A 21,092-nucleotide genomic window follows, 5' to 3' on the forward strand; every position below is an offset into this window, starting at 1 on the left:
TTTCTGACCCTAATTCAGCCACCGCCACTTAGAGCTTAGATGAATATATCGAGCGTTGCCACACGTCCCCAGGCTGAAATCAGCAGAGCCTGGGGAGAGCAACGCAGGCCCCGCACCCAGCGTGTCTCTTTGTACTGATGCAAAAGGACCGGCTCAAGGACCGGACGGTGTCTGGCCAAGTGCTGTCCCCCGACTATAAGGTACAACACCCAGCCTGTACAGCAACGTCTCACACAAATGCCTCGCACAAACTTTTATTATTCACTGAAACATCACAAATCTCGAAGAACTCCCCGCTTCACAGCAAAGCGGCCACCAGCCCTTATGCGAGGTGTCACCTCCTACAACCCCAGCACGCACCTGCAGCCTTGCAGCCTCGGTACCTCTCGAAGCCGGGCTATTTTGGAGGTGTGCGATACCGCAGTAGGTTTCACCATTGCTCTCATCAAGGGGAAGGTTTTCATCCTCTGAATTAAAGGCACACAGATCAGGAGCCAAACTGCCCTTCTGCCACACAACAGCCACTCTTTGGCGTGGTGCCTGCATAGGGTCAAGTCTTCCCCCTACGAACGCAGCGTTCACTTGGTTTGTGTGGGTTTCACACAAAGCATCCCAGTTGCCGGCCTCACTTCCCAGCAGGTATGGGGCACGTGGGCTCCGGAACAGGCTGTGGGTAAGGCCTTGCAGAAAGATTTTTAGATAAATTTGCTTGTCAGATGCAGGTACCCGCCACAGCACTACGCACAAGGATACGGGGTTTTCCACACGTGCTGTTAACAGGACAAACATGCCTGATAGGCAAAGCTGAAAAGTGAGCACGGACTTCGCACCCCGCCAGACCAAGACACAGTTGAATAAGAGAAGCAGCGTGGTTGAAGTGAGAGGGAGCAAGACAACCAGGAAAGGCTGCAAGACTTCATACGCCATGCAGAGGGATGCAGCAAAGCCGGTGCAGCCCCCTGTCACCTCGTCTCCTTTTTCTTTCTTACAAGGAAACTATTCCTCCGGCTCTGTTTGGCACAAACGCTGGCTCAGGACACACCTTCGGATGCCACTGAATTTGGTACGGACATTTGGCAACACGGCTGTGCTCAAGGCCCCAGCTCCACTTCTAGTTGGCAAATTTTACAGAAGACAAGAGGAGAAACATGCTGGCCTTTCAAAAATACTTCAAGGGAAACCCTTATCAGAGACGGGGCTCAGCAAAAATGATGGCAACGAACCAAGTTTCATTTTCACTTTGGGATGGGGAAGAGGGTGCACTACTGGCACCAGCTGAAGAGCCTACAGCCCTCTTGGAGTGTATGTGCTACAGCCTATGGCAAAGCCAGGTAAGGATAGTAAATATTCAGTAATTGAGGAGAGCCAAAGGAAACACATTGGGAAACATACTGGAAACAACAGACTTCCATAAACAAGTGTCTAAAGTGTAGCTGTCAGCATAAAGAAACAGCTTTGCTGAAATGTCACATAGAAGTAAACTTTGAAAGGTGTCTATGAAATACCCTGTCTACAGAAAAGCAGCGCTTGTAGACCTGTGGCTGTACACTTTCTGTACAAATGGAAAAAAAAAATCATGCCAGCCAGTATACCACATAAAAAAAGAAAAGGCGAGCGACAAGACCTTTAGGTGACCAGTTCTTCCTTGCCAACAAAGCAGACACCTTCCCTGCAATCCCAATAGTCTGCAGTTTTATTTTTGGCAGATTATAATTAAAATGGTCTTTATGGCTTTAGAGAGAAGCCACTAAGCTGCATGTTTTGGTTGAAGCAGAGAGTGCGTGTGTGGTATGCTCTGGATGAAGGGACATCGCAGAGAGCGGTCTTGCCACAGCTCTGCTCCTTCCACCTGACCCACAAACGCTGCTGGTTGTACTTGGCTCTCTTTAGTGTTCTCATTTCTCATCAGCAAGTAACAAAATTCTGGTTGCTAACCAGTCCAATCCCAGAGGCAGAATAAAAAGTCCTTGTAAAGACCTAGAAAAGCTTCATGTTTCTAACAAAATTAAATCCAAACACGTGCAAACATTGTTCCTGGCTTGATGCATTTTGTTCAGGTTCCACCACCAGTGCACCGGAATTTGCTTTCCCTGTAGAGTGATTTCATTCCTCGTCCATTCTCCACCTTTCAGTCTTCTCAGGAGTCTTGACGAGCTCTCCCTCCATTTTTGTCTTCTACATTTTTTTCCATGCACATCCTTCCTGCCCTTCCCTCTTCCGCTGTCACACCCTGTTCCTCTACAGCTATTTTCGGAAAGCAAAGACGTCCCGTGTTTTCAAGCCTCTCTTGCCTTCGCTTCCTGGTTTAGGAGAAGACACTTCTGCCAGTCCCCCATACGGGCAGCTCTCGGACTCCGGGTGATGGCCAGAGCACTCCACAGCGGGGATGAAGCCACTGTCCCACATTCCTGTCCCACACAGCTTGCACAGGTCATGCAGGCTGCAGGGGATGCGGGGTAACAGGTGGAACTGATAGAGCAGGCTCCTCGCCTAGAGGGGAGAGAGAGACAACGGTCATTCGCTCCTCACCAGAGGACGAACACGGAGAGCAGAGGTAGCCCGTGGCCTCCCGTCCCCTCCTCCCGTGTAGCGACCTTAGAAGAGTCAAAGCCTCAGCAAAGGAGCATCCCTCCTGAACACAAACCTGAAGGCTAAACGAGGCACTGGGGACGCTGCCAGGTCGCAGGAGCTGCCGCACGCTGCGGCACATCCCACGGCCTGCAGTCACTCCCAGCCCGAGATGGACTGGGGACCGTGGCACGAAGACGAACAGCTCTGTCTGCCGTTTCCCCTCAGTATGTGCAAGGGTTATCCCAACCATACCGTTACCTCCTAAGCACTCTACAACTACCTCTTATTTCTGCAAAACTTGTTTGCAGGCAAACAGCAGCATCCTACCCTGCCAGGCTCCAGACAAGCAGGGGGATACAGCAGATGTGGAAGATGAAGCATCAGTCCCCGATTTTCTCAACGCTGTGACTCATCTCTTGGACCTGAGACTCAGCCCACATCAACACATGGGCATTTACCTTCCTGAGTACAAGCTCTCCGTTCATGTGCATAGCCAGGTTGCCGAAATGCAGCAGCATCTGGTCAGTGGCCAGCTGTTGTTCAATGACGTCATCCCCATAAATCACCACGATGGCCACGCAGATAAAGAGGTGGAAATAATCAGTCTGCAATGAGAAAACAGGGGCTGGAGTACAGCAGGTGGAGGCAGAGGTCTGACTTAACCTCCCCACCCTCCACAAGCATGTCCTCAGCAGAGATTTTGTGCTCCTTCCAGTTTTGCCAAGTGATATTCAGAAAGTGAGTTATTGGTGAATTCTGAATCACAGCTGAGACAAAGTCTCTTGCCTTTACAGCACGTCAGCAAGGTTTGGACCACAGCTTTCAAAGCACACTAGTGATTTTTGGGAAGATGTTTTCCAGCTGTGTAAGAGAAGTCTGAACTTCAGAACTGGATGTTCAGCACTTTCTGAAAAACCTCCTTTTGAAGCCTGGACATCCTCAAGTAGGAGAGGCAGGTGTCCATCCTCCTTGATACATAGGTAAACTTCTTTGATAGTTATAGACCCTCTGTAACACCTACTTATTTTGGATACCTTGCTACTCAGACCCTTTCAGGAAATTCTGCAACGCTTGCCGAGACGGTGAGGATTCAGCAAAGGACACACTGCCGCCCAGCGCGCGCTGTGCCCCTCTCCAGCTCTCTAACCTGATAGTGAGCCCAGCACGCTTCCCACATGCGCAAAGCCTCAGCATCTGGAAATTCACGTTTAAAACAGAGGAGGATCCAACGGTGACAGAAAAGCATCTGCAGGCCATCCTCTCCCAAGGAAGCAAGGTGCTGGTAGAAGCGTGGGTGCATGAGCCGTAGCAGCTCTCGCAGGTACATCTGGAAAAGATGCTCTGAGCTGAGCCACTGCCTCGTGCACAAGGATCCGCGCCGCCCTCACCCGCCATCCCGGGGAGCCCCCACCGCATGCCAGACCTGGGATCCCGCAGAGCTGGCCACAGTTCTCTTCTCTCGCAACAAGCTCCAGCTTTACGGCCTGTTTATTACAGCACAGCCAGGAGCACGCTTGGATCTATCATTAAAGGCCAGAGCTTATAGGCCACGGCAGCTATTTCACAAGGAAGGACGGAGGGTGAAAAGAAAATCTCATGACAGCCACATTGTGAAAAGAAAAAAGGGGAGAGATTCAGGCTGAGGAAAGCGGCTAGAGCCGTAGAAACTAGAGAAAAGAAAGGACATAGCTATCTCTGGCAATATTTCATTTCAGTAGAGGCCAAGCAATATGGAAGTGATTTTGGAAAGCCTGACTATACAGGCACATTACAGTGCATAAATCTGTACATTAACTAACTGCACCTCACCGGCAGCCTCCCATGGGGTTTCCACCACAAGTTTACCACTTCAAATTGGTGCCATCATGACCTGGACAGGATTGTTCAGGTTTAGAATGGATTTTTCAGGATCTTAACCAGAAAACAACTGACATTCACATTAAAACCTAAAAAGTTCCCATTTTTAAACAAGTTCACCTTATTTTAAGAAACTCTGTCCAATATAGAAGGCTTTTCATTTGGAGATAATTTTTAAAATCTATTAAAAATATTAAGACCTTAAAAAAAAAATACAAAGAAGAGGACTGCAGCTCAATCAACTCTTCTGCCTCATTCACACCAAATGCCCCAGAATCAGGACAAAAATGGTCCAGTGAGTCTTCACTGCCTGAGAGAAGTGCGAAGACAAAGCGAGCAGCATCCTAAATACATTTGATCATAAAAGATTCCTTGAATCAGCACCCTTTAGCATAGCTAAAGGTAACGTTACTCTGACAATTTATTGGCTATAACTGCCTCTGGAGTGCCCAAATCACCCAGGATCAATTTTATCCATCAGGTATTTTGTGGCTTTGGAGTGTGATTTGGCATGCTGGAACCCAACAGCCCAGGAAACTGCTTTATAGCATTCTTCTGTGTTGACTGGGGAGAGGAGAAGGTAAAGACAGGGCTAAAGGGAGCTCAGCATTCAGCCTCACCAGCTGTTTCTCCATATCCTCATCCCGGGGTGAGCTGATGAAGATCGTGTTCTGCATCAATCCTACAAAGCACCAGAAAGTATCCGACTCATCTAGGACCTCTGCCAGGAGTGGGGCAACCAGGTCGGACATCCCCTGGGAGTATCCAATTGTTGGGTTAAATACTGCATAGTTCAGCAAGATCCTCCTGGAGAAGAGATGCAAATGGAGAGGTGAGACTCGGAGAGGGCACGTCACAGCTGAGCGCAGCGCCCTTTCCCTTCTGCCCCAACTCCCACCACACAGGCTGAGTCAGGCAAAGTGCAGAAGAGCAATGGATCATTCCTGCCATCTAAAAGATTCACTTGCAATTGCACCCGGAGGCTTGTGAACTTCTGAGCACCTGTACAGCATGTTGCATCCCACAGAATCGCTTTCCCTAAAAGGACTACATCTAGAAGCGTAACAAAGATACGCTAACACTGTACCTAACTGAAAGTCTCATTTCTTAGGATTACAACATTTTGCATCAACCCAAAGAGGCTCCTGGATGGACAAGAAGAACTCTGAACAGCACGCAGCAGCCTGAGACAATGGGCTTGAACAGAACCCCTTAGGCTCCTGTTTTCCAACTGCAGGCCAGCCCACTGGCAGCAGTGCAGTAGGAACAAGCAACACAGTTCATCTCAGGCACAAAGACACACGACCCTACTGTAAGGGGCTTTAACACATACAGATAAGCCCCGCCCCAGTGAAATAAACTCCAGGAGAAGGTTTTGCATACACAGACACAAAATATAAAAAGAAAATGAGAATTTAAAAAGACTAAGAGGACAGAAATGAAGGGCCCACGGGAAAGGAGAGATGATGAGGCTCCAAGCCATACTGTTAGACGAAATCCAACTGTTTTGTAGGCGCACATTTACAAGTCACACACCCATGAAGCAGACTCTGGTGTGCTTGTCCTCGACCCCATCAGGAGAACCACAGCCCCAACAACTGCCCACAACCCCGCTGCAGCACCCATGACCCTCCCATAGCCACAGAAGGCTCACACCTCTTCTGTGCCTATGTATGCAGGGAAGCTAGGTGATGGGAGCAGGGTTAGTATATCAAGAAGTAAATGGCTAAAGCAGCAGTGAAAGCACTGGGGAGGAAGTCCTTCTTTTTGTGTCACTTGGTACCAGTCACCGTATGCACGGTGCTCTTCAGCATTCCCAAGGCAGCGACCTAGGCAGCCTGGGCCGGGAGGCTTACCGAGGTTTCTATACATTCAGGAGGACACGTTGTTCAGGACACTAGAATCAGACACTTCACCTCATAGTTTCCACATTTGGGTTGTCCTCCCCTCGAAAGAACTGGTTGCTGCGGTCAGTCCTCACAACATCTTTATCTACCGTGAACTGTACTTTACGCCAAAAATCCTTCTGTTCATCTGGAGTCATCGAAAGCCTGAAAATTGAGCAGCAACAGGAGTGCGTTGCCAAGAGAGGAATATGATTGCCACAAGGAACAAAAAGCCTTATTTCAGCTTTAGTTTTCAGAGAAAAACAATTCCTGCACAGAGTTGTCTCATCACTTGAAAAACAGACAAGCAGGTCTGTTCAGAACAGCAGATTTTCTGTCCAAACGGATTACTAGAAGGAGCCTCCTGGGTTATAAATGGGGTGATACCATGTGTTTTCTGCGATAAACTCCACTTCAGAAGCAGTCGGACTCTGCTCTCCACTGCTCCTTGTGGGTGGCACACCAGAACCCACCACACTGTTTTGATTATCTCCTAATTAATAATACTACTGTCCCTCTCCGGCTTAAGTGTACCCACACCTAATTTACAACATACAGTTCTTGCAGTAATAACTTCCTCGAATTAGATATCCCTTTTTCTTCCCTATTTTTACAACCAGATATATTTACAAAGAAATACAAGATCTTGTTTTCACCTTCAGTGTTCTAAACCAAGCACGCTAAGCTTGTAGTCTTGCCTGTGAGATAAGCTTCCCTATGCGGTACTGACGAGCCTGTTTCAAGACCCCAAGTAAGACAGTCGTTGAGCTATATGGTATTAGCACCAGACCCTCAAGAGGTCAGCTGTGCCTGATACACCTCCTTTACCATCCCTCTCACTTCTCTACTCCAATCCGCTTCTCCTGAGGCGAAGGAGGCACAGACTCCGTACGTCACCAGCGGTATTACAGGCCTGAGGAGAGATGAGCAGCAGAGGATGAAGCTGGTCTGTTACCTTTTCTCCTGGATCTCGAAGTACTCTTTCCTCTTCTGCAGTCTCAGTGCCTCCCTCTCTTCAGAGGTGGACTCGTAGCTGTAGTAGTGCAGCAGGAAGGGCCACACCTCCCCACGGATGGAAATATCAATCCCACCAAAGAAAATGGCCTGGAAGAAGGAGCAAAAGTTATGACTGGTACAGTTTTAACATTCCCAAAAACAGCAACAAGAAACTGCCCGCTACTATGCTTTGGTGGCTTTGCAGTTCTTTCCTGACAAGTGACGCCTTGATTCAAGCTCCTGCAATTTGCACATGTTTAGAGGGAAAGTGCTGGCCTTCTATTCCCAGACAAGACACAAATCGGGCTCATTTCAATGTCAATAACCCCCCCTGGAGAGGCTCTATGATTAACGTGTCGTTCTCATGTCACGGCTTAATCCCCAATCTTGGAGACACTGCATTTCACTGCAAACTTCTCTCTCAGGACCTGGACCCAGTGCTCCCCCACAAGTCCTGCATTATTTCATACAGCAATCTCAATTTTTCTTTCTCTGATTTGTTCACACTGCATTTTGCAAACACGTCTAGCACCAGACACTTTGGTTTACTCATTCCAACCAGCAGCAGAAGCCGGGCAGCTCGCCCTCCTCGGTCAGAGAGATGCTCTACCATCCTGCCTGCAGCAGACTCATCTGCAGTCCCAGCAAGACCTCCAGCCAAGCCCTACACGCCAGTCTTTATACTCTCCGACGCCCAGTTCTTGCCCCCAGCATGAAAGCAAACTCTTGCAGCTTCCACCTGGGGACTCGCACTCTGCGCAGGAGAGAAAGGATCGAAACCGCAGCAGCCAGCCCTCTCACCTTCTGCAGCTTGTACTCCTCTTCCACCTGTCCGGATTCGTTGAGGTGATGGAGCCAGGCAGACACATCAAGACGCTTGTACGTGTTCTCCTCCGGGTGGGTTTCTGAGGAGGGCAGCTTGGGACGGCGGATAGAGAACTGCATACATGTTTTCTCATCAGTAAGCTGCTGAACGGGGGAAAACAAAACAAAAAACTGGAGGTAGGAGCCAGAGATAGCAGCAGAGTATGAAACCCAGCAGTTTTCAGAGCAGGAAAACCTTTTTGCATGGTTCGCGTAGGATTAAGCACTGAGGCGCTGCACTTGGGGAGGTTTTTTTTTAAAATTCCAACCATTACAATAGCAAGAGTGATTAGAATAATTAAAAATCTGAGTACCACAAAACAGCTTCGTCTTAAAAAAAAATTGTTTCCATTCCTCCCCCAATCTTATCCCTGACCTGAAACTGAATTAATGCTGCTTACAGCAAAACTTCACCCTGCCAGGAATGCCTGCAATAAATTACATATGATTGGCCATATACAAAGGGATTGCTGTTAGGCAAGCAGGGAACTGCACTGCCAGGCTCTCTAAGGGCACTCATGATCCCAGTGCAAGACTGCAGCTGACATTTAATTTAAAAATCAAAGGTTGTTCAATGCAAAAAGTGAGCCCATGCGACCATAATAAGAAAAGCAGCAGGGGGCTCTGTGGGAAGGATGGAAATTTAAAAATCACTGTTTCTAATAAGCACATACAGTATCTTAAACAGATAATTAAAGAGCTCTTATCACATTTGTATGTAGATTGAACAAAATATGGCAAGATGCCTTGTCAAAACATTTTCCAGTGCAGTGTGCTACGCTTCACAAAATGGATGAAAGACTCTGACAGAATTTCAGACCTACCACTGCAGATTTCCCAGCCACCTTACATGCCTAAAGCATAGTGCTGACCTGTCGGGTCTAGCAAAATAACTACTTAAGCAAGTCTTCGGGATTATCTTCCCCCATATTCCACAGGCAGAACAGGAATGGATGGGGATAAGCAAGGATAAAACAGAGACCTCGCGTCCGACTCACAGTTGCATCCTGAACAACATCCAACACACTGTAGCTTTCTGCCTGACTTGGTGACATGAACTCATAGCTTCACTCCTCCAACACACTCCCCTGGCTCAAAACCTAAGTGTGAAACATCTGCTGGAAAAACCCTCTTTGCCCCATGAGCCTTGCTCAGGTACCTGGTCCTTGAGATGGGTCTCTGTGCAGTACTTCCATTGCTGAAACACCTCGGACAGTTTATCCAGGCCACCATGGTGAAAATGGAAGATCTTGTACTGGCTCTCCCTGCTCGCAACAACCAGCTGTCCACAGGTGCATGCCTCGTCGCTGTGGGACGAAACAACGGGGGAGAACAGCCTGCATTTATTGCCCAGGGTAACGAGGGGCCCAGCAGGAAGGGGGAACATCAGATGAGAGAGTGGAAAGCGAATTACAAAGAAGTGTCCCTTAAAACAGGGTGCAGAAGGCATGTTACAGCTCTGGGACTCGATGACTCTTATGGGTCCCTTCCAACTTGAGATATTCTATGACATGGCCATAGTCACCATTTTCCCCAAGAAGCTCCACTCATGCCTGGTAACGGCACTCTTTTACCCTTCCACCATGTGAAGGAATTAAATTTTGTCTTCCCTTGGAGAACAAAAACCCAAGAAGTCTGCCCCAGCAACATTAATGCAGTACACAAAGTCAGCTCCTAGCGATGAGCTGACTTGGTCACACACAGCATTGTCTAAAGAAGCAGGGAGTGAGAGCGAAAAGAGAGAGTAAAAATGTTTTAAATTACTTTTGTAATAATTTGAAAGATAACTGAAGAGGCTAAGAGCAGCAACACCCTAGAGCAACCCCAGTGAGGGGCAGGCAAGGGAGAAGGTACCATTGATAAAGAGATGTTTTCCACACCTCCAGGTTATTTTAAACATTTTTGGTAAGATAGCTAAGAGCAACCTTTACCTTACTAGGGAAAAAAATCCTTTAGGCCCCATAACTGTAATTCAGAGGCCCCCCTGGGGAAGGCTGGCACTTGCTTTCCTGGAGACAACCATTAGGGAAAGACTTCCAAGGAGGACTGGAGAAGCCATCTGCCTCCAGAGCCCAGCGCACACTGATCCAGAGCACACACAAATATCACACTCAATAATACGTTACCTAAAGAAGAGGCGAAGGGATCTCATTTGTCCCAGGTCCACTCTAAAGACACCACAGACCTGCTCTAGGGCAAACACTTTCTGCTGTTCGTCCCATCTGGTGCTCTGCGTTTGCCCATTATTCTCCTGGAACTGGGTACTGGTGTCGAGGCTGGAGGCAGAGCTGGTGGAGCAGGTCATGCGATTGTCACACGTGTCCCTGCAGACAAGAGCGTGGAGGAAGAAAGCCCCGCAAGACATCAGCCAAAGAAGACTGCAGCTACGTGCAATAACCACAAATGCTCCAAGTTAAAAATCCTTTGACAGAGCTCTGAAATTGGAATTCACTGCAGGTCTAAGGAGTCAATAACCGACAGCCCACATAAGAGATTATTTTTATTGAAATCAATTCCCTCCCATCCCAAAAACCAATCCTATTTTTGATCTGTTCCCAAATTCCACACAGAACCGGGGAAAGCGAAAACCATTCCTCAAAATACTGACTTTTGAGAAGGCAAAATGAAGAAGCCCAGAGTGGGAACAGCCCGGCCTGCTCCGAGGAACGGCCCCCGTCCCCTGCTCCTTCATCGCAGCACAAAGACCCGTTTGGGGATCCCGCCAGTCCAGCAGGCACTTGCCTGCCCTCCAGCCCACACCACAGAGCCCTAAGCTGCAGCAGCCCTTCAAACCATTACGCCTAGGGATTGAGGACCCCTTGGGATGGCAAACGTTGGGCCATTGAAAAAACACGACTGCAGAAGCACAGGTGCTCGACAGGCTGCTTCGGCAGCTCCAGTGAGCTCAGTGAGTAACTTCCAACGGAAGAGACGTCTTGCCCCACAGCTCAAGCAGCCTCCTCAGCATGCCGCTCAGCTGCTCCGCACCGGGCCGGCGACAGGAGGAGCGAGCGCATTCCAATGGCAGCATTGACCAGGGATCTCATCTGACAAATTCCCTCGGTGAGATCCAAAGATATTTCCCCTGAACTCGAGTTTCTCATTATGCCTTTGCAAGTGGACCTGACAAGCTTGGATTCACGTGTATAAACTTTAGACAAACGGTTTCCGCTTGCAAACTTGAAACTTCGGAGAACTAAGGAGCGGGAAATTACACGTGAGCTCTTTAACCCACTGCAAAGTAGAGAAAGTGAACCCAACCATTTTCCAATACGCTAGGAGCTCACTGCGCCCCAGATATTTATCTTTAAGAGTAAACTGAGTTTAGATTAAAAAACCCACATGCCTGCCACCAGCCCTGATCCCAAAAGAAAAATATCACTACTTTGAGAATTAAGTGAATCTGAAACTGTGACCCCTTGATTCTTAAAAAGGCCAATACATGTGAACAATCTCAGCGCAAGCCCTGAATGGGTTCTGCTGTGAAATCAGGGTTTGCAAAACAAGGCAAGTAGCAGGTATAAAGACAGCCCCCTGCAATGCCACTTTATGCAATGTTTTCTAATCCGCTTATCTAACAATGTAGGCACTGAACGCTGAAAATCACACACTCAGCATGCATCTGCAGCACACCACATCAGTATGCTTTCCAAGCCTGGCTACAGTGCCTCTTCCGCAGGGACGAGCCTTATTTGCAGCATCTACCCATGGTTCAGGTCATTGCATTCCAATGGACAGGTCTCCGGACATCCCAGTTAGTTGTGGGTTAAATTTTTAACCAAGCCCCTGTGAGCCCTCCAGTTCAAATGTATGACTCAAAACCTTAGTGCCCACACGCATGGGAAATAAATCCCCGAGCCCCCTTCTCTAGTTCTGCAGCATTATGTAGATGAGACAAAGTCTGTTTTACTTTCAGCTAAAAGAGCGGCTTCGCTGCTCTCTTCATGAAGGTCTGCTGCGCCATTTTTCTGAAAGAAAGCATCAAAGCAAAACCTACATTCAAGCCGTTCGGAGGTTGAGGTCTTAGAAGTGACATGGCAATATCGCCATGTGAGCAGGGATCATACGACATACCCAAACTCACTCAAAGAGGAACGACAGCAGTTTTTCTAGGGTAGACACCGGGATACTTCCAGTCTCCCAAGTGCAGCTATACACCATCACCTGCACCTTGTGAATTTTTCCTTGAAAATTGTACGGGCCTTTGTGAAAAATCAAGCGTTACTTTCTGATAAAGCTGCAAAATATAACACTTTCCTCCAACATTCAGCATCTCATGTTAATGCAGAAGTAATAGGAGTCCTGGTACAAGACACTTGTGCTGGACTGCTTGCTATAAGCAGCTGGTATTTATGGAGCAACACTTCATAACAGCCACAGCTGGTTACACAGGATTTTCCTGGAAGAGATGACTCAAACTAGCTCAAAGACCAAGCAGAGGCAACCGATTTTCTAAAACTCTTGCAAAGATGAACTGGTCAGTACGACAAAGAGCTGGAAGACGCGTTGGCTGTGAGGATCATCGTCCCTGTGGTTCCCTCGTCACAGAGGCCAATGTGCCCATTCTTCAGGAGCATCATCTCCAACGACCAGTGGCAGAGAGACGACTGCCAAGAAACGATCGTTACCAGTAGAGCTGGGCAGGCCCGCTTTGATCCCGGGGAATCGTGTAGCTCCTCAGGACAGAAGGCTATTGCCAGCTGCAGTTACTTGCTACGTAACCAAAATCTGCTTCAGATACACAAGTAGCTACCCGAAAACTCAGAGGCTGGAAAGCCCAGTCACAAAGGTGTTATATTTTCTAGAAATGCTTCTTTGAGACAAAGGTTTACAGTTCACATTTAACCACCAGTTACAAGCTTGTACACGCATCCAACATACACAGAAGCAATCTGAAGCAACACGTGTAAGTGGATTGACCCTTCCTGGACAGCAAAAAGCCAGCGAGTGTAAGCACGGTGCCTCAGAGCGTGCAGCCCAGGGAAATTCCAATGTTTTCATTGATGTAGGAGATGAAACCTGAAAGAGACATCTGTACAGCCCATGCCCTTCGGAGAGGTCGATAAACACGCACATTCATACATAGTATAGATGCAGAGAGTACCACCTCATACATTGGTGCATACTTACTCACTGTGGAAATTAAGAAAAAAACCTCGCTGTGTTTAAAATTACTTTTTCCTGTATGTATTGATTGAAAAAAACTGAAATTATTCTAATCTGTTGGACTACTTTTAAAAATAATTTTAATATTGAGATCATCCTGTACTTAAGTTACAACAAGTAGCACGATCAGTGCTAATTTCGTGGATTTTGGGGAGTCCTCTAACTAGGCACACAAGGTACACAGATGCAAGGGAAGAATTCTCCGATTTATTATTTGTCAGACTATTATATCTGTTAGATGAGGGATTCATACCAGAGTGCCTCGCAAAAGCAGGGAGCTGAAGCACTGCAAGGCAAATAGCTGGAGGAACATTCCAGAGAGACTTTGGGTTGTGGGATCCAGGAAAAACAGAGCGCCAGCTGGTATACAGCACTGCTCAGCAAAACAAGAGGACAAGTGCAATGGTCCACGGGAATAAAAGGGACAGGGAAAAAAAAAATAAGGCGCATTAGCAAAACCTGAGGCAGGAAACCCACGGACATATTAATGATTCCACTGAAGCCCTTTCCCCTTACTGAAGTCCCATTACTCTTTTGTCTCAAAATACATCTCATTCTTGCTGGTGAGCAAGACCAGGTGGTGATGTATTTTCTCCGCTCAACAATCAACTACAGCAATCAACCATATTGACATTCCTCGAGCTTTTGTAGCCCCTAAGAAAGCAAGCGCTTGCATAAGGCAGCCACCGTCCTCCTCCCACCGCACGGGAACTCTTGCACACCCGATCCGAGGAGGTCAGCCACACTCGGCAAGTGAGACTTTCGACGTGCAGTAATGTAGTAATGGGACCCAACTTACTGTTTGGTCAAAGCATTTGTATACACCTACAGCATAAAGAGAGATAAAACCAATTATTATTTCTGTTAGAGAGCCAGGGCAGAGACCTGCACCAATTATATGGGAAGACTATTTCAGCAACGAAGATCTAATAACTCATTTTACGACATGATGTGACAAATGTAATTATAAGAGGGGAAGGGGCTGCAGATTATAGCCATGATGTGGCGGTTACCTAAGCTGTCAGCACACACCGCCCGATTCCCAGAGCGCCTCTTGCAAGAGCCAAACCCTCCTCAGTTGGCTCTCCATCGCCATTGTACTAAAGCACGCCTTCGCTAACAGCAGCTTTCCTTACAGCCCGAGCCATTCCTGCACGCTGGCTTGTGAAGCATCATTTACAGACAATAAGTATCATCATAATGTATGAGCATCCATGTAATGGGAATTACATGGCCCTTTTCCTCCCCAGGGGTTAGCATTTCTCTGTTTCTCCACTATTCCCCACAGGCACTGACCTTCTAGGTTCCTCTTCTTTCCAGAAAGGTGAAACAGCTCATGGCAGCATCAGCTGCCTAAAATGTCTAAGACAGATAGCTTCAAATAAAAAATCCATCAATAAAAGTTCAAAGCTATCCTGAAACGCCTAAAAATTTAGTGTAGCGACTGTACGAAGTCAGGTAATATCAGGCAGCTGGAACCCAAATCTATTGTTCTGATTAAAAAAAGTGTCCTTGACAATATACATATATAATAAGTTGTGAAACATGATGACTTCAGCCATATATAAAAGATGTGCAAAAGAAAACAGATTGGTAATTTGGGATTAAAAAAAATTTGTCGAAATATTTCCAGTTGTTCCAAGTCACGCTGCAGAGAAGGACTGGGAGGGTGTCGCGGGATGGCACCAGCTTCCAGGGGAGCGTGGCCACGCAGAGCCAGACGCTGAGAGTGGCACCAGCCACTCGCATCTGATCAGCACAGACGAGTAACTAGGTTAAGAATTGTGTTAAATTCATCCTTTGGCTGAAAATATTTGGAACTTGAACTTCCTTTGCCTCAGGGAGCCCGAAGAACAGAATTGGTTTACACTGACCTCGGTGAACAGGGAAAAAGGTGTTAGATAGTCTGGATGAAAGCCTAACCAGAATTTCCGAAAATAAATGTCAAAACATCCTCATGTGGAAGCCTATCTATATGCCTGCAAACACGCGTGGAAACAAATCTAACAGTTCTTCCTATTTGTTAGGGAAACCTGTGAACAACTGCCCAGGACGTGACAGTACAAAGTACAGGAATGTCAACATGGACTTTCCAAAAGCTTGTTCCGCAGGCTTCCCATTGATCTGTTTGGTTTCAAAACATAAATTTCCCCACGTTGAACTGCACTAAATGCTATTTAGTAGCTAATTAACTTTCTGTGCTGAAAACCTCCTGTAATTGCACTTCTTTCACCTTTTTTAGCCTGTGTCCTCCAGGGAACCCAAGCTGTCCTACGGCATTTGTTCTGCTCATTTCTATCTCACAGGCACAAGTTCCTTCCCGACACCAGACTGCCAATCACGGCTGCAGAGGTCACTGGAGACCAAATTAGGAGCACTCTGCCTCTGACAAACTTGCTTTGCTTAGCTTGCCGTAAAGGGAAAATAAAAGGTTATGAAAAATAATTGTATCCTTTCATGCTCGGCACCAGGAAGCAGATTCAACAGCGCTTCTAAAAGTCAGCGTATTATTGTTAGTCGCTCTTGGTATTGTTATTAACGATATTCAAAGAACAAGCTGTTTACATCTTAAAAGCGTGGGAATCCCTCCCTCCCCCCGTACAGGAAAAGAGCAGAAGAAGGTTTGTGGTTACCAGCCGTCTACACGGCAGCCACCTCGCCGGCACAGGCTGCGGGGAGGGCAGCAACTTCTGCATTCGCCCTCCGACCTTGGACCGTAACAGCAAGTTCACGATCAGGGACGGGGCTCTGAATTAACATCAACTCTGCGAACACAAGCCCGACAAATGAAAGATTTTAGCACAATGAAACGAGGGACTCGGGGAAACCCGATTATGCAGCTTTGCCTTCTGATAGGCGTAATTGGTTTGTCCTTGAGAAATAAAGATCAAAACAATTTGTTATGCTTTACGGGGCTATCGCAATCTGCTTTCGCAGCACCCTGACAGCCTTCCCAGAGCACACACAACGCAGGTAGGAGATGCTGCGTCCACCTCTGCCGCCGGTTCGTCATCCCCAGTCCTCCTGGACAGAAGCCAACCTGCGCGGCGGAGCGGCCGGCGCCCCGGGATGACCCACCTCCGCAGCGGCGCTGGGTGCTGCCGTCCTGCCCGCTTCGCCGAGGAGGGCGTCAGCTGAGCGAGAAGCCGCACTACACTGGGGGCTTTGTTGCTCCTAATTCATTCCTCCAAGTCCTCGTGGCCTGAAGGGAAGCCGAGCGATTTTAGCCAGCAAGAGGGGGCATTAGAAAAACAGCCCCGCTTACCTCCAAAGGGTTCCCCCCAACTGCTGTAAATTAAGCCAAAAGGAAAACAAAATAAATTGAGAATTCTTGAGTCAATTATTTTGAATGTAAATGGGAAGGGGGAAAAAAAAAATCAGGAGTTTGTAGTGAATTAATGTGCGCTTTCATCTCTTTCACCCAACCAAAGTCTGGAACATGGTACACATATACCTTCAGTTAAAAGACAAGCAATCTGTTTTTCACAGATGAGACCTCCAGACAGGTGTAGGCGACTTAGGTGAAACCCAAGCACGGTTTTTCTCTGTGACTTCTTGTTGCAGTGAGGTAGCGGGGGCAGAATTAGCAGTTCGATGCTTATGAATAAAATACACATAGCTCCCGAGAAGCCAAACACAACAAATCATTTAGAGCCGAGCGTATGCTGCTCAATGATGCAAATGTTACCTTCGTTTTAAGGAAGGAAAATATTCCAAAAGCTGAATGGCAGATTTTTACAATCCATACAGAGAAGGGGCACCTCATGCCTAGGCTTTAGCTCATTAATAAATCAATCGAAATGCAACACTTAAAAAAAAATTCCTTAGATGGAAAAAGTGATTTCTCAGCAAAGCCCGAAAAAGAATGTTTGCTTTTCAGCCTATTCCAGACTGGAAAAGGGGACCTTTCTTACCACTGTTTATTTTATATTTAAAATCAATGGATTATTTTGCTTTTTTCTCTCAGTTCTATCCATGCAAAAATAAAATTCTACACTAATTATGCTAATTACAATCAAGCCTTGAAAACCCCGGTCCCTGGAAAGCCCTGAAGATTACCTTTGTTCTTATATTCTTGGCTCTAAGCAATGAACTGGGAATTTCAGGGGGACTTTTTCCTGACAGACGAAGTTAACCAACTCCCCGGACTCCGCACGGCTGCTGACCCAGTATTCGCAGAGCCCCCCCGGGAGAGTTCCCCTCTTTCCACAACACAATGCGGCGGTCCCAGGGGAGCGTTTTCTTCAAGTAGCAGAAAAGGGAGCGGAGAAAGGCGAGAGGCGAGCTGACTAAAAGCGTGTTCCAGAGTTATTGTAAATGCCTAACGCTGTAATAATTGCAAGGGCCGAGCCAAGAAGACAGAGACTATGCAGATTTATTTGCATATACTGTTGGACTTTTGGAGGGGACGTGCTCTTTATTTTGACCCAGTTAACGCAATTCCTCCCTCACAAAGCTATGGATACCTGCCAGCACCATTTATCTCCGCTCGCAATTAGGATTTCTGGGCGTTACGATCGTATAAATAAGTAACAGAAGAAACGCAGGAACATCCTGGGAAAAGGCGCTCCATTGCGGTGCCTCCCGGAGCAACCAGCCCCCGCCGCACCCCCCGCTCCCGCCCAGCGGGGCTCCCTGCTCGGCCAGCCCGCGCGGCCGCGCCAGCCCTGCACCCCAACGCACTGCCCACGCGCGAAGAGGAGCCCTGCGCTCCCTCAGAAATCCTCCCGGACCAGCCCCCGCTGCCACGTTCCGTAAATAATCCCGTCTCGCTGCGGTTACAGCAGTGAAGAACGCTGGCGCGGAGCCACCGCCCCTCAGCCTGGCTGCGCGGGGGGCCGCAGCGCGGGACCCGCACCCTCGGGCAAAGCGCTCCCCAGCGCGGCTCTCCGCAGGCAGAGCAGGGCCGGGAAGGGGACGGGCCCGCAGCCTCGCCCGCCGAGAGGGGAGCGGCTGCTCTGCCGAAGGGGCGGGCGGGCAGCGGGGCCGGCCGGGGGGGGGCGGCGGGGGGCGAGCGGCCGCCGGGGCCGGGGAGCGCCGGGCCGCGCCGCTGGGCAGAGCCCACCCCCTGGCGGCCGCGCCGCGCCCACCGCCCGGCCCCGCGCCCACGGCCACGGCCCCACGGCCACGGCCCGGCCCCACGGCCACGGCCCCACGGCCACGGCGCCACGGCCCGGCCCCGCTGCCCGGCCCCGCTGCCCGGCCCCACGGCCACGGCCCCACGGCCACGGCGCCACGGCCCGGCCCCGCTGCCCGGCCCCACGGCCACGGCCCGGCCCCCCGCTCACTCCACGGCTACTTTCCGCGGGCGCTGCGAGAGCGGAGCCGCGCCCGAAGCGGGAGTTTAGAGCATCCCTGTCCTCGTAAGCAAACCCGAACAACGCCTGGCACCCCAGAAACCTGGGGGGGCAAAGCGGTTCCTCTCTGGTCCTCCATCGCTCCCGCCTGTGCGGCCGTGGGGCCTCTCTCTTAGGCATCACCTGCTCTCGTCCCCGACTATTCCTCCCCTGAAATCCCCAATAAATAGCTTCACGATCCTGCTAGCTGCAATTCCTGATCTCGAGTTAGCTGTCACTATTTTCTTCCACAGAAATCTGGCAGCGAACCAACGGAGGGAAAAAACAAACCTGCTATAATTAATGTTCTTGCTGTTCAAATATTTATATAAAGCAAGATAGAGCCGTATGCCTCCGCAATCTCTTGAATCTGTCCAACCTTCTCAGCTTTGCAGCCGGTAACAACTTTAATTCATTACACAGCATTGCTGACAGCAAACGGCCACGGCCAGCTCCTCTTCCCAGTACCCAGCTCCGTGCAGATCACCTGAAAGTACTGCCTTGGATGGAGTTTACACCTACCCCACGGCTCAAAGAGAAGGGAAAAAGGACTCTCCGTCTGATGGAAGAAGGATTTGGGGATGTTTTTTTCCTGGGCATTGGTTTGGGTACAAATGGAATTAGGTGCTTCAGTGTCTTACACCATAAATCACCCTAGTTCAGGCAAGGTCCTGGGGAATTGGAGCCTGAACCAGAAGCAGCAAGGCACCCCATGCACTCATCCCCAAGGCTGAAATCATAAAAAGTAAGGTAGCATGACACAAGATGCTGCAAGAAGTTACAGGAGATTTGGAAGTCTGCGACCAATTCCCCTGGTTCCAAGAATATAATCACTTCTGTTACAACAGCGATGAATTCCCAACCTCTTGATGACTCCAAGAGCTCCTGCCAGTTCACACTAATTTCAGCTCATTTCCCCTATAATTTTGCCTCCTGTTTATTCTGCAGAGGTCTGAACAGCACTAAGCCTTTCAGGTGAGCTGCCAAAACAACATGATGCAACACCGTACGCTCTGTTACCACCCGCTCCTGCAGCTGCTGCCACCCTCCGTAACGCTGCGCCTCCGCTCCCTCGTGAGAAGGTAATTTACTGATTAGCTCCCTGGGAAGAGGCTTAACAACAGGATGTGCGACACATCTGTAAAAATTACATCAACTGCAACGCCAAAGGAGTTTTTCCTTGTGTTGTGTGCTTTGCCTAGACCTTCTGTAACAGTTCTGTTATGTGAATACATGTCTGCTGAAGAACATGAGAACTGTACCGTCGTTTAGCTCCATTATGAAAATGTTTCATTATTTTTATTACTGGTTGCTAAAATTATCACCTTCTTATGAAAGACGTTTCCTTCTTGCATTGATATCCATGACCACATCAGTCACATCGCTTCTACTTGTCCTTTAAAGCAAGTGCTGTAGAAGCACGAGCTGCTGTCTATTCCATCACCTGCGGGACTGTTCGCAGAGCTCCAGCATCTGGCCAGATGTTGCCCAAGCTCCACTCATACCGTTCCACCACCGAGGCTTCTCAGTCCAAATTCTGACTGTATCGACTGACATCCCAACCTGAAGTTAGCAAAGGAACCAATGCCAGCATTTATTTGTCCTCTTCAGCGTTTTTATATGGTGCTCGTCAGGTAACAGCAACTGCAGTCTATTACCGAAGTGAAAAGCCTTTAGCAGCCCTACCACCCATTGCTAGGGACAGCGCCTGTTAACCAGGGATCACTCTGGCATGGCACAAAACCACCCCAACAACCCCACTTACAGAGCACTAAGTGCTTCTGCAACCGATTGGTATAGATCTGATGTCATGGTCAGTTAAAATAACTTCAGAAGCACTGGTTGAAAGACATTATATAGGTGTCAGATGCTATTTGGTTGCCAGGAGGTAACAAAAGGCTTTTAGTTTCACTTTACTGATGGGGAAAATGGAAGCTGAGTAATTTAGCAGGGCGGCAACAAGCCAAAGCTGGGTATAGAGTACAGTTGTCCTGAATGAGTGCCCTTCAGGCCATAAGGCAAATGTTTCCTGACAGACAGCAAACAACGGTGACAGGGGAGAAAAGGAACAGAATGGAACGATTTTATTTCCGGTATCCCTCCTTTCCTACAGAAATGCTGTCAATGACAAAGCCGCCATCAATACAGGCGTTTCCCACATTAGCTACCTCCCTGCAAGAACCACGTACTATGAGCAGAAAGGGGCCCCCAAAGTTAACAAGGACACAAAACCCAAGAGAGTAAAGCCACCTTTCCACGGGAGATGAGTGCACTATGCAGAAGCAGCGCCAGGCTCATCTAAAAAGAGAAGCAAGAATGTGTACGCTGGTGATGGGACACTCCCATAGCTCCTAGCCTGAGGAATTGTGTAAATGGGAGGAAAGCATCGATCGCTGCATGGGATCCCTGGCAGCCT

General features: G+C 48.6%; 1 protein-coding gene across 5 annotated transcripts in view; it reads right to left on the reverse strand.

The window, feature by feature from the left end:
- Positions 1-245: 245 nt before the first annotated feature.
- TBC1D16 (TBC1 domain family member 16) overlaps positions 246-21,092 on the reverse strand; it is a 33,353-nt gene continuing 12,506 nt past the window's right edge. For 3 of the 5 annotated variants that reach the window (XM_072881244.1, XM_072881240.1, XM_072881241.1), the window contains 9 exons: positions 10,301-10,498; positions 9,334-9,481; positions 8,112-8,279; positions 7,270-7,418; positions 6,345-6,479; positions 5,049-5,235; positions 3,719-3,898; positions 3,030-3,176; positions 246-2,490 (listed from right to left, as the gene is read on the reverse strand). In XM_072881244.1, the coding sequence (XP_072737345.1) occupies positions 2,245-2,490; positions 3,030-3,176; positions 3,719-3,898; positions 5,049-5,235; positions 6,345-6,479; positions 7,270-7,418; positions 8,112-8,279; positions 9,334-9,481; positions 10,301-10,498 (1,558 nt within the window). In that variant the 3' untranslated portion in view covers positions 246-2,244. The remainder of the gene's footprint in view (positions 2,491-3,029; positions 3,177-3,718; positions 3,899-5,048; positions 5,236-6,344; positions 6,480-7,269; positions 7,419-8,111; positions 8,280-9,333; positions 9,482-10,300; positions 10,499-21,092) is intronic. The other 2 variants (XM_072881242.1, XM_072881243.1) reach the window with 2 other exon arrangements.

The sequence above is a fragment of the Ciconia boyciana genome, chromosome 16 (assembly GCF_034638445.1).
Source record: "Ciconia boyciana chromosome 16, ASM3463844v1, whole genome shotgun sequence".
NCBI lineage: Eukaryota > Metazoa > Chordata > Aves > Ciconiiformes > Ciconiidae > Ciconia > Ciconia boyciana.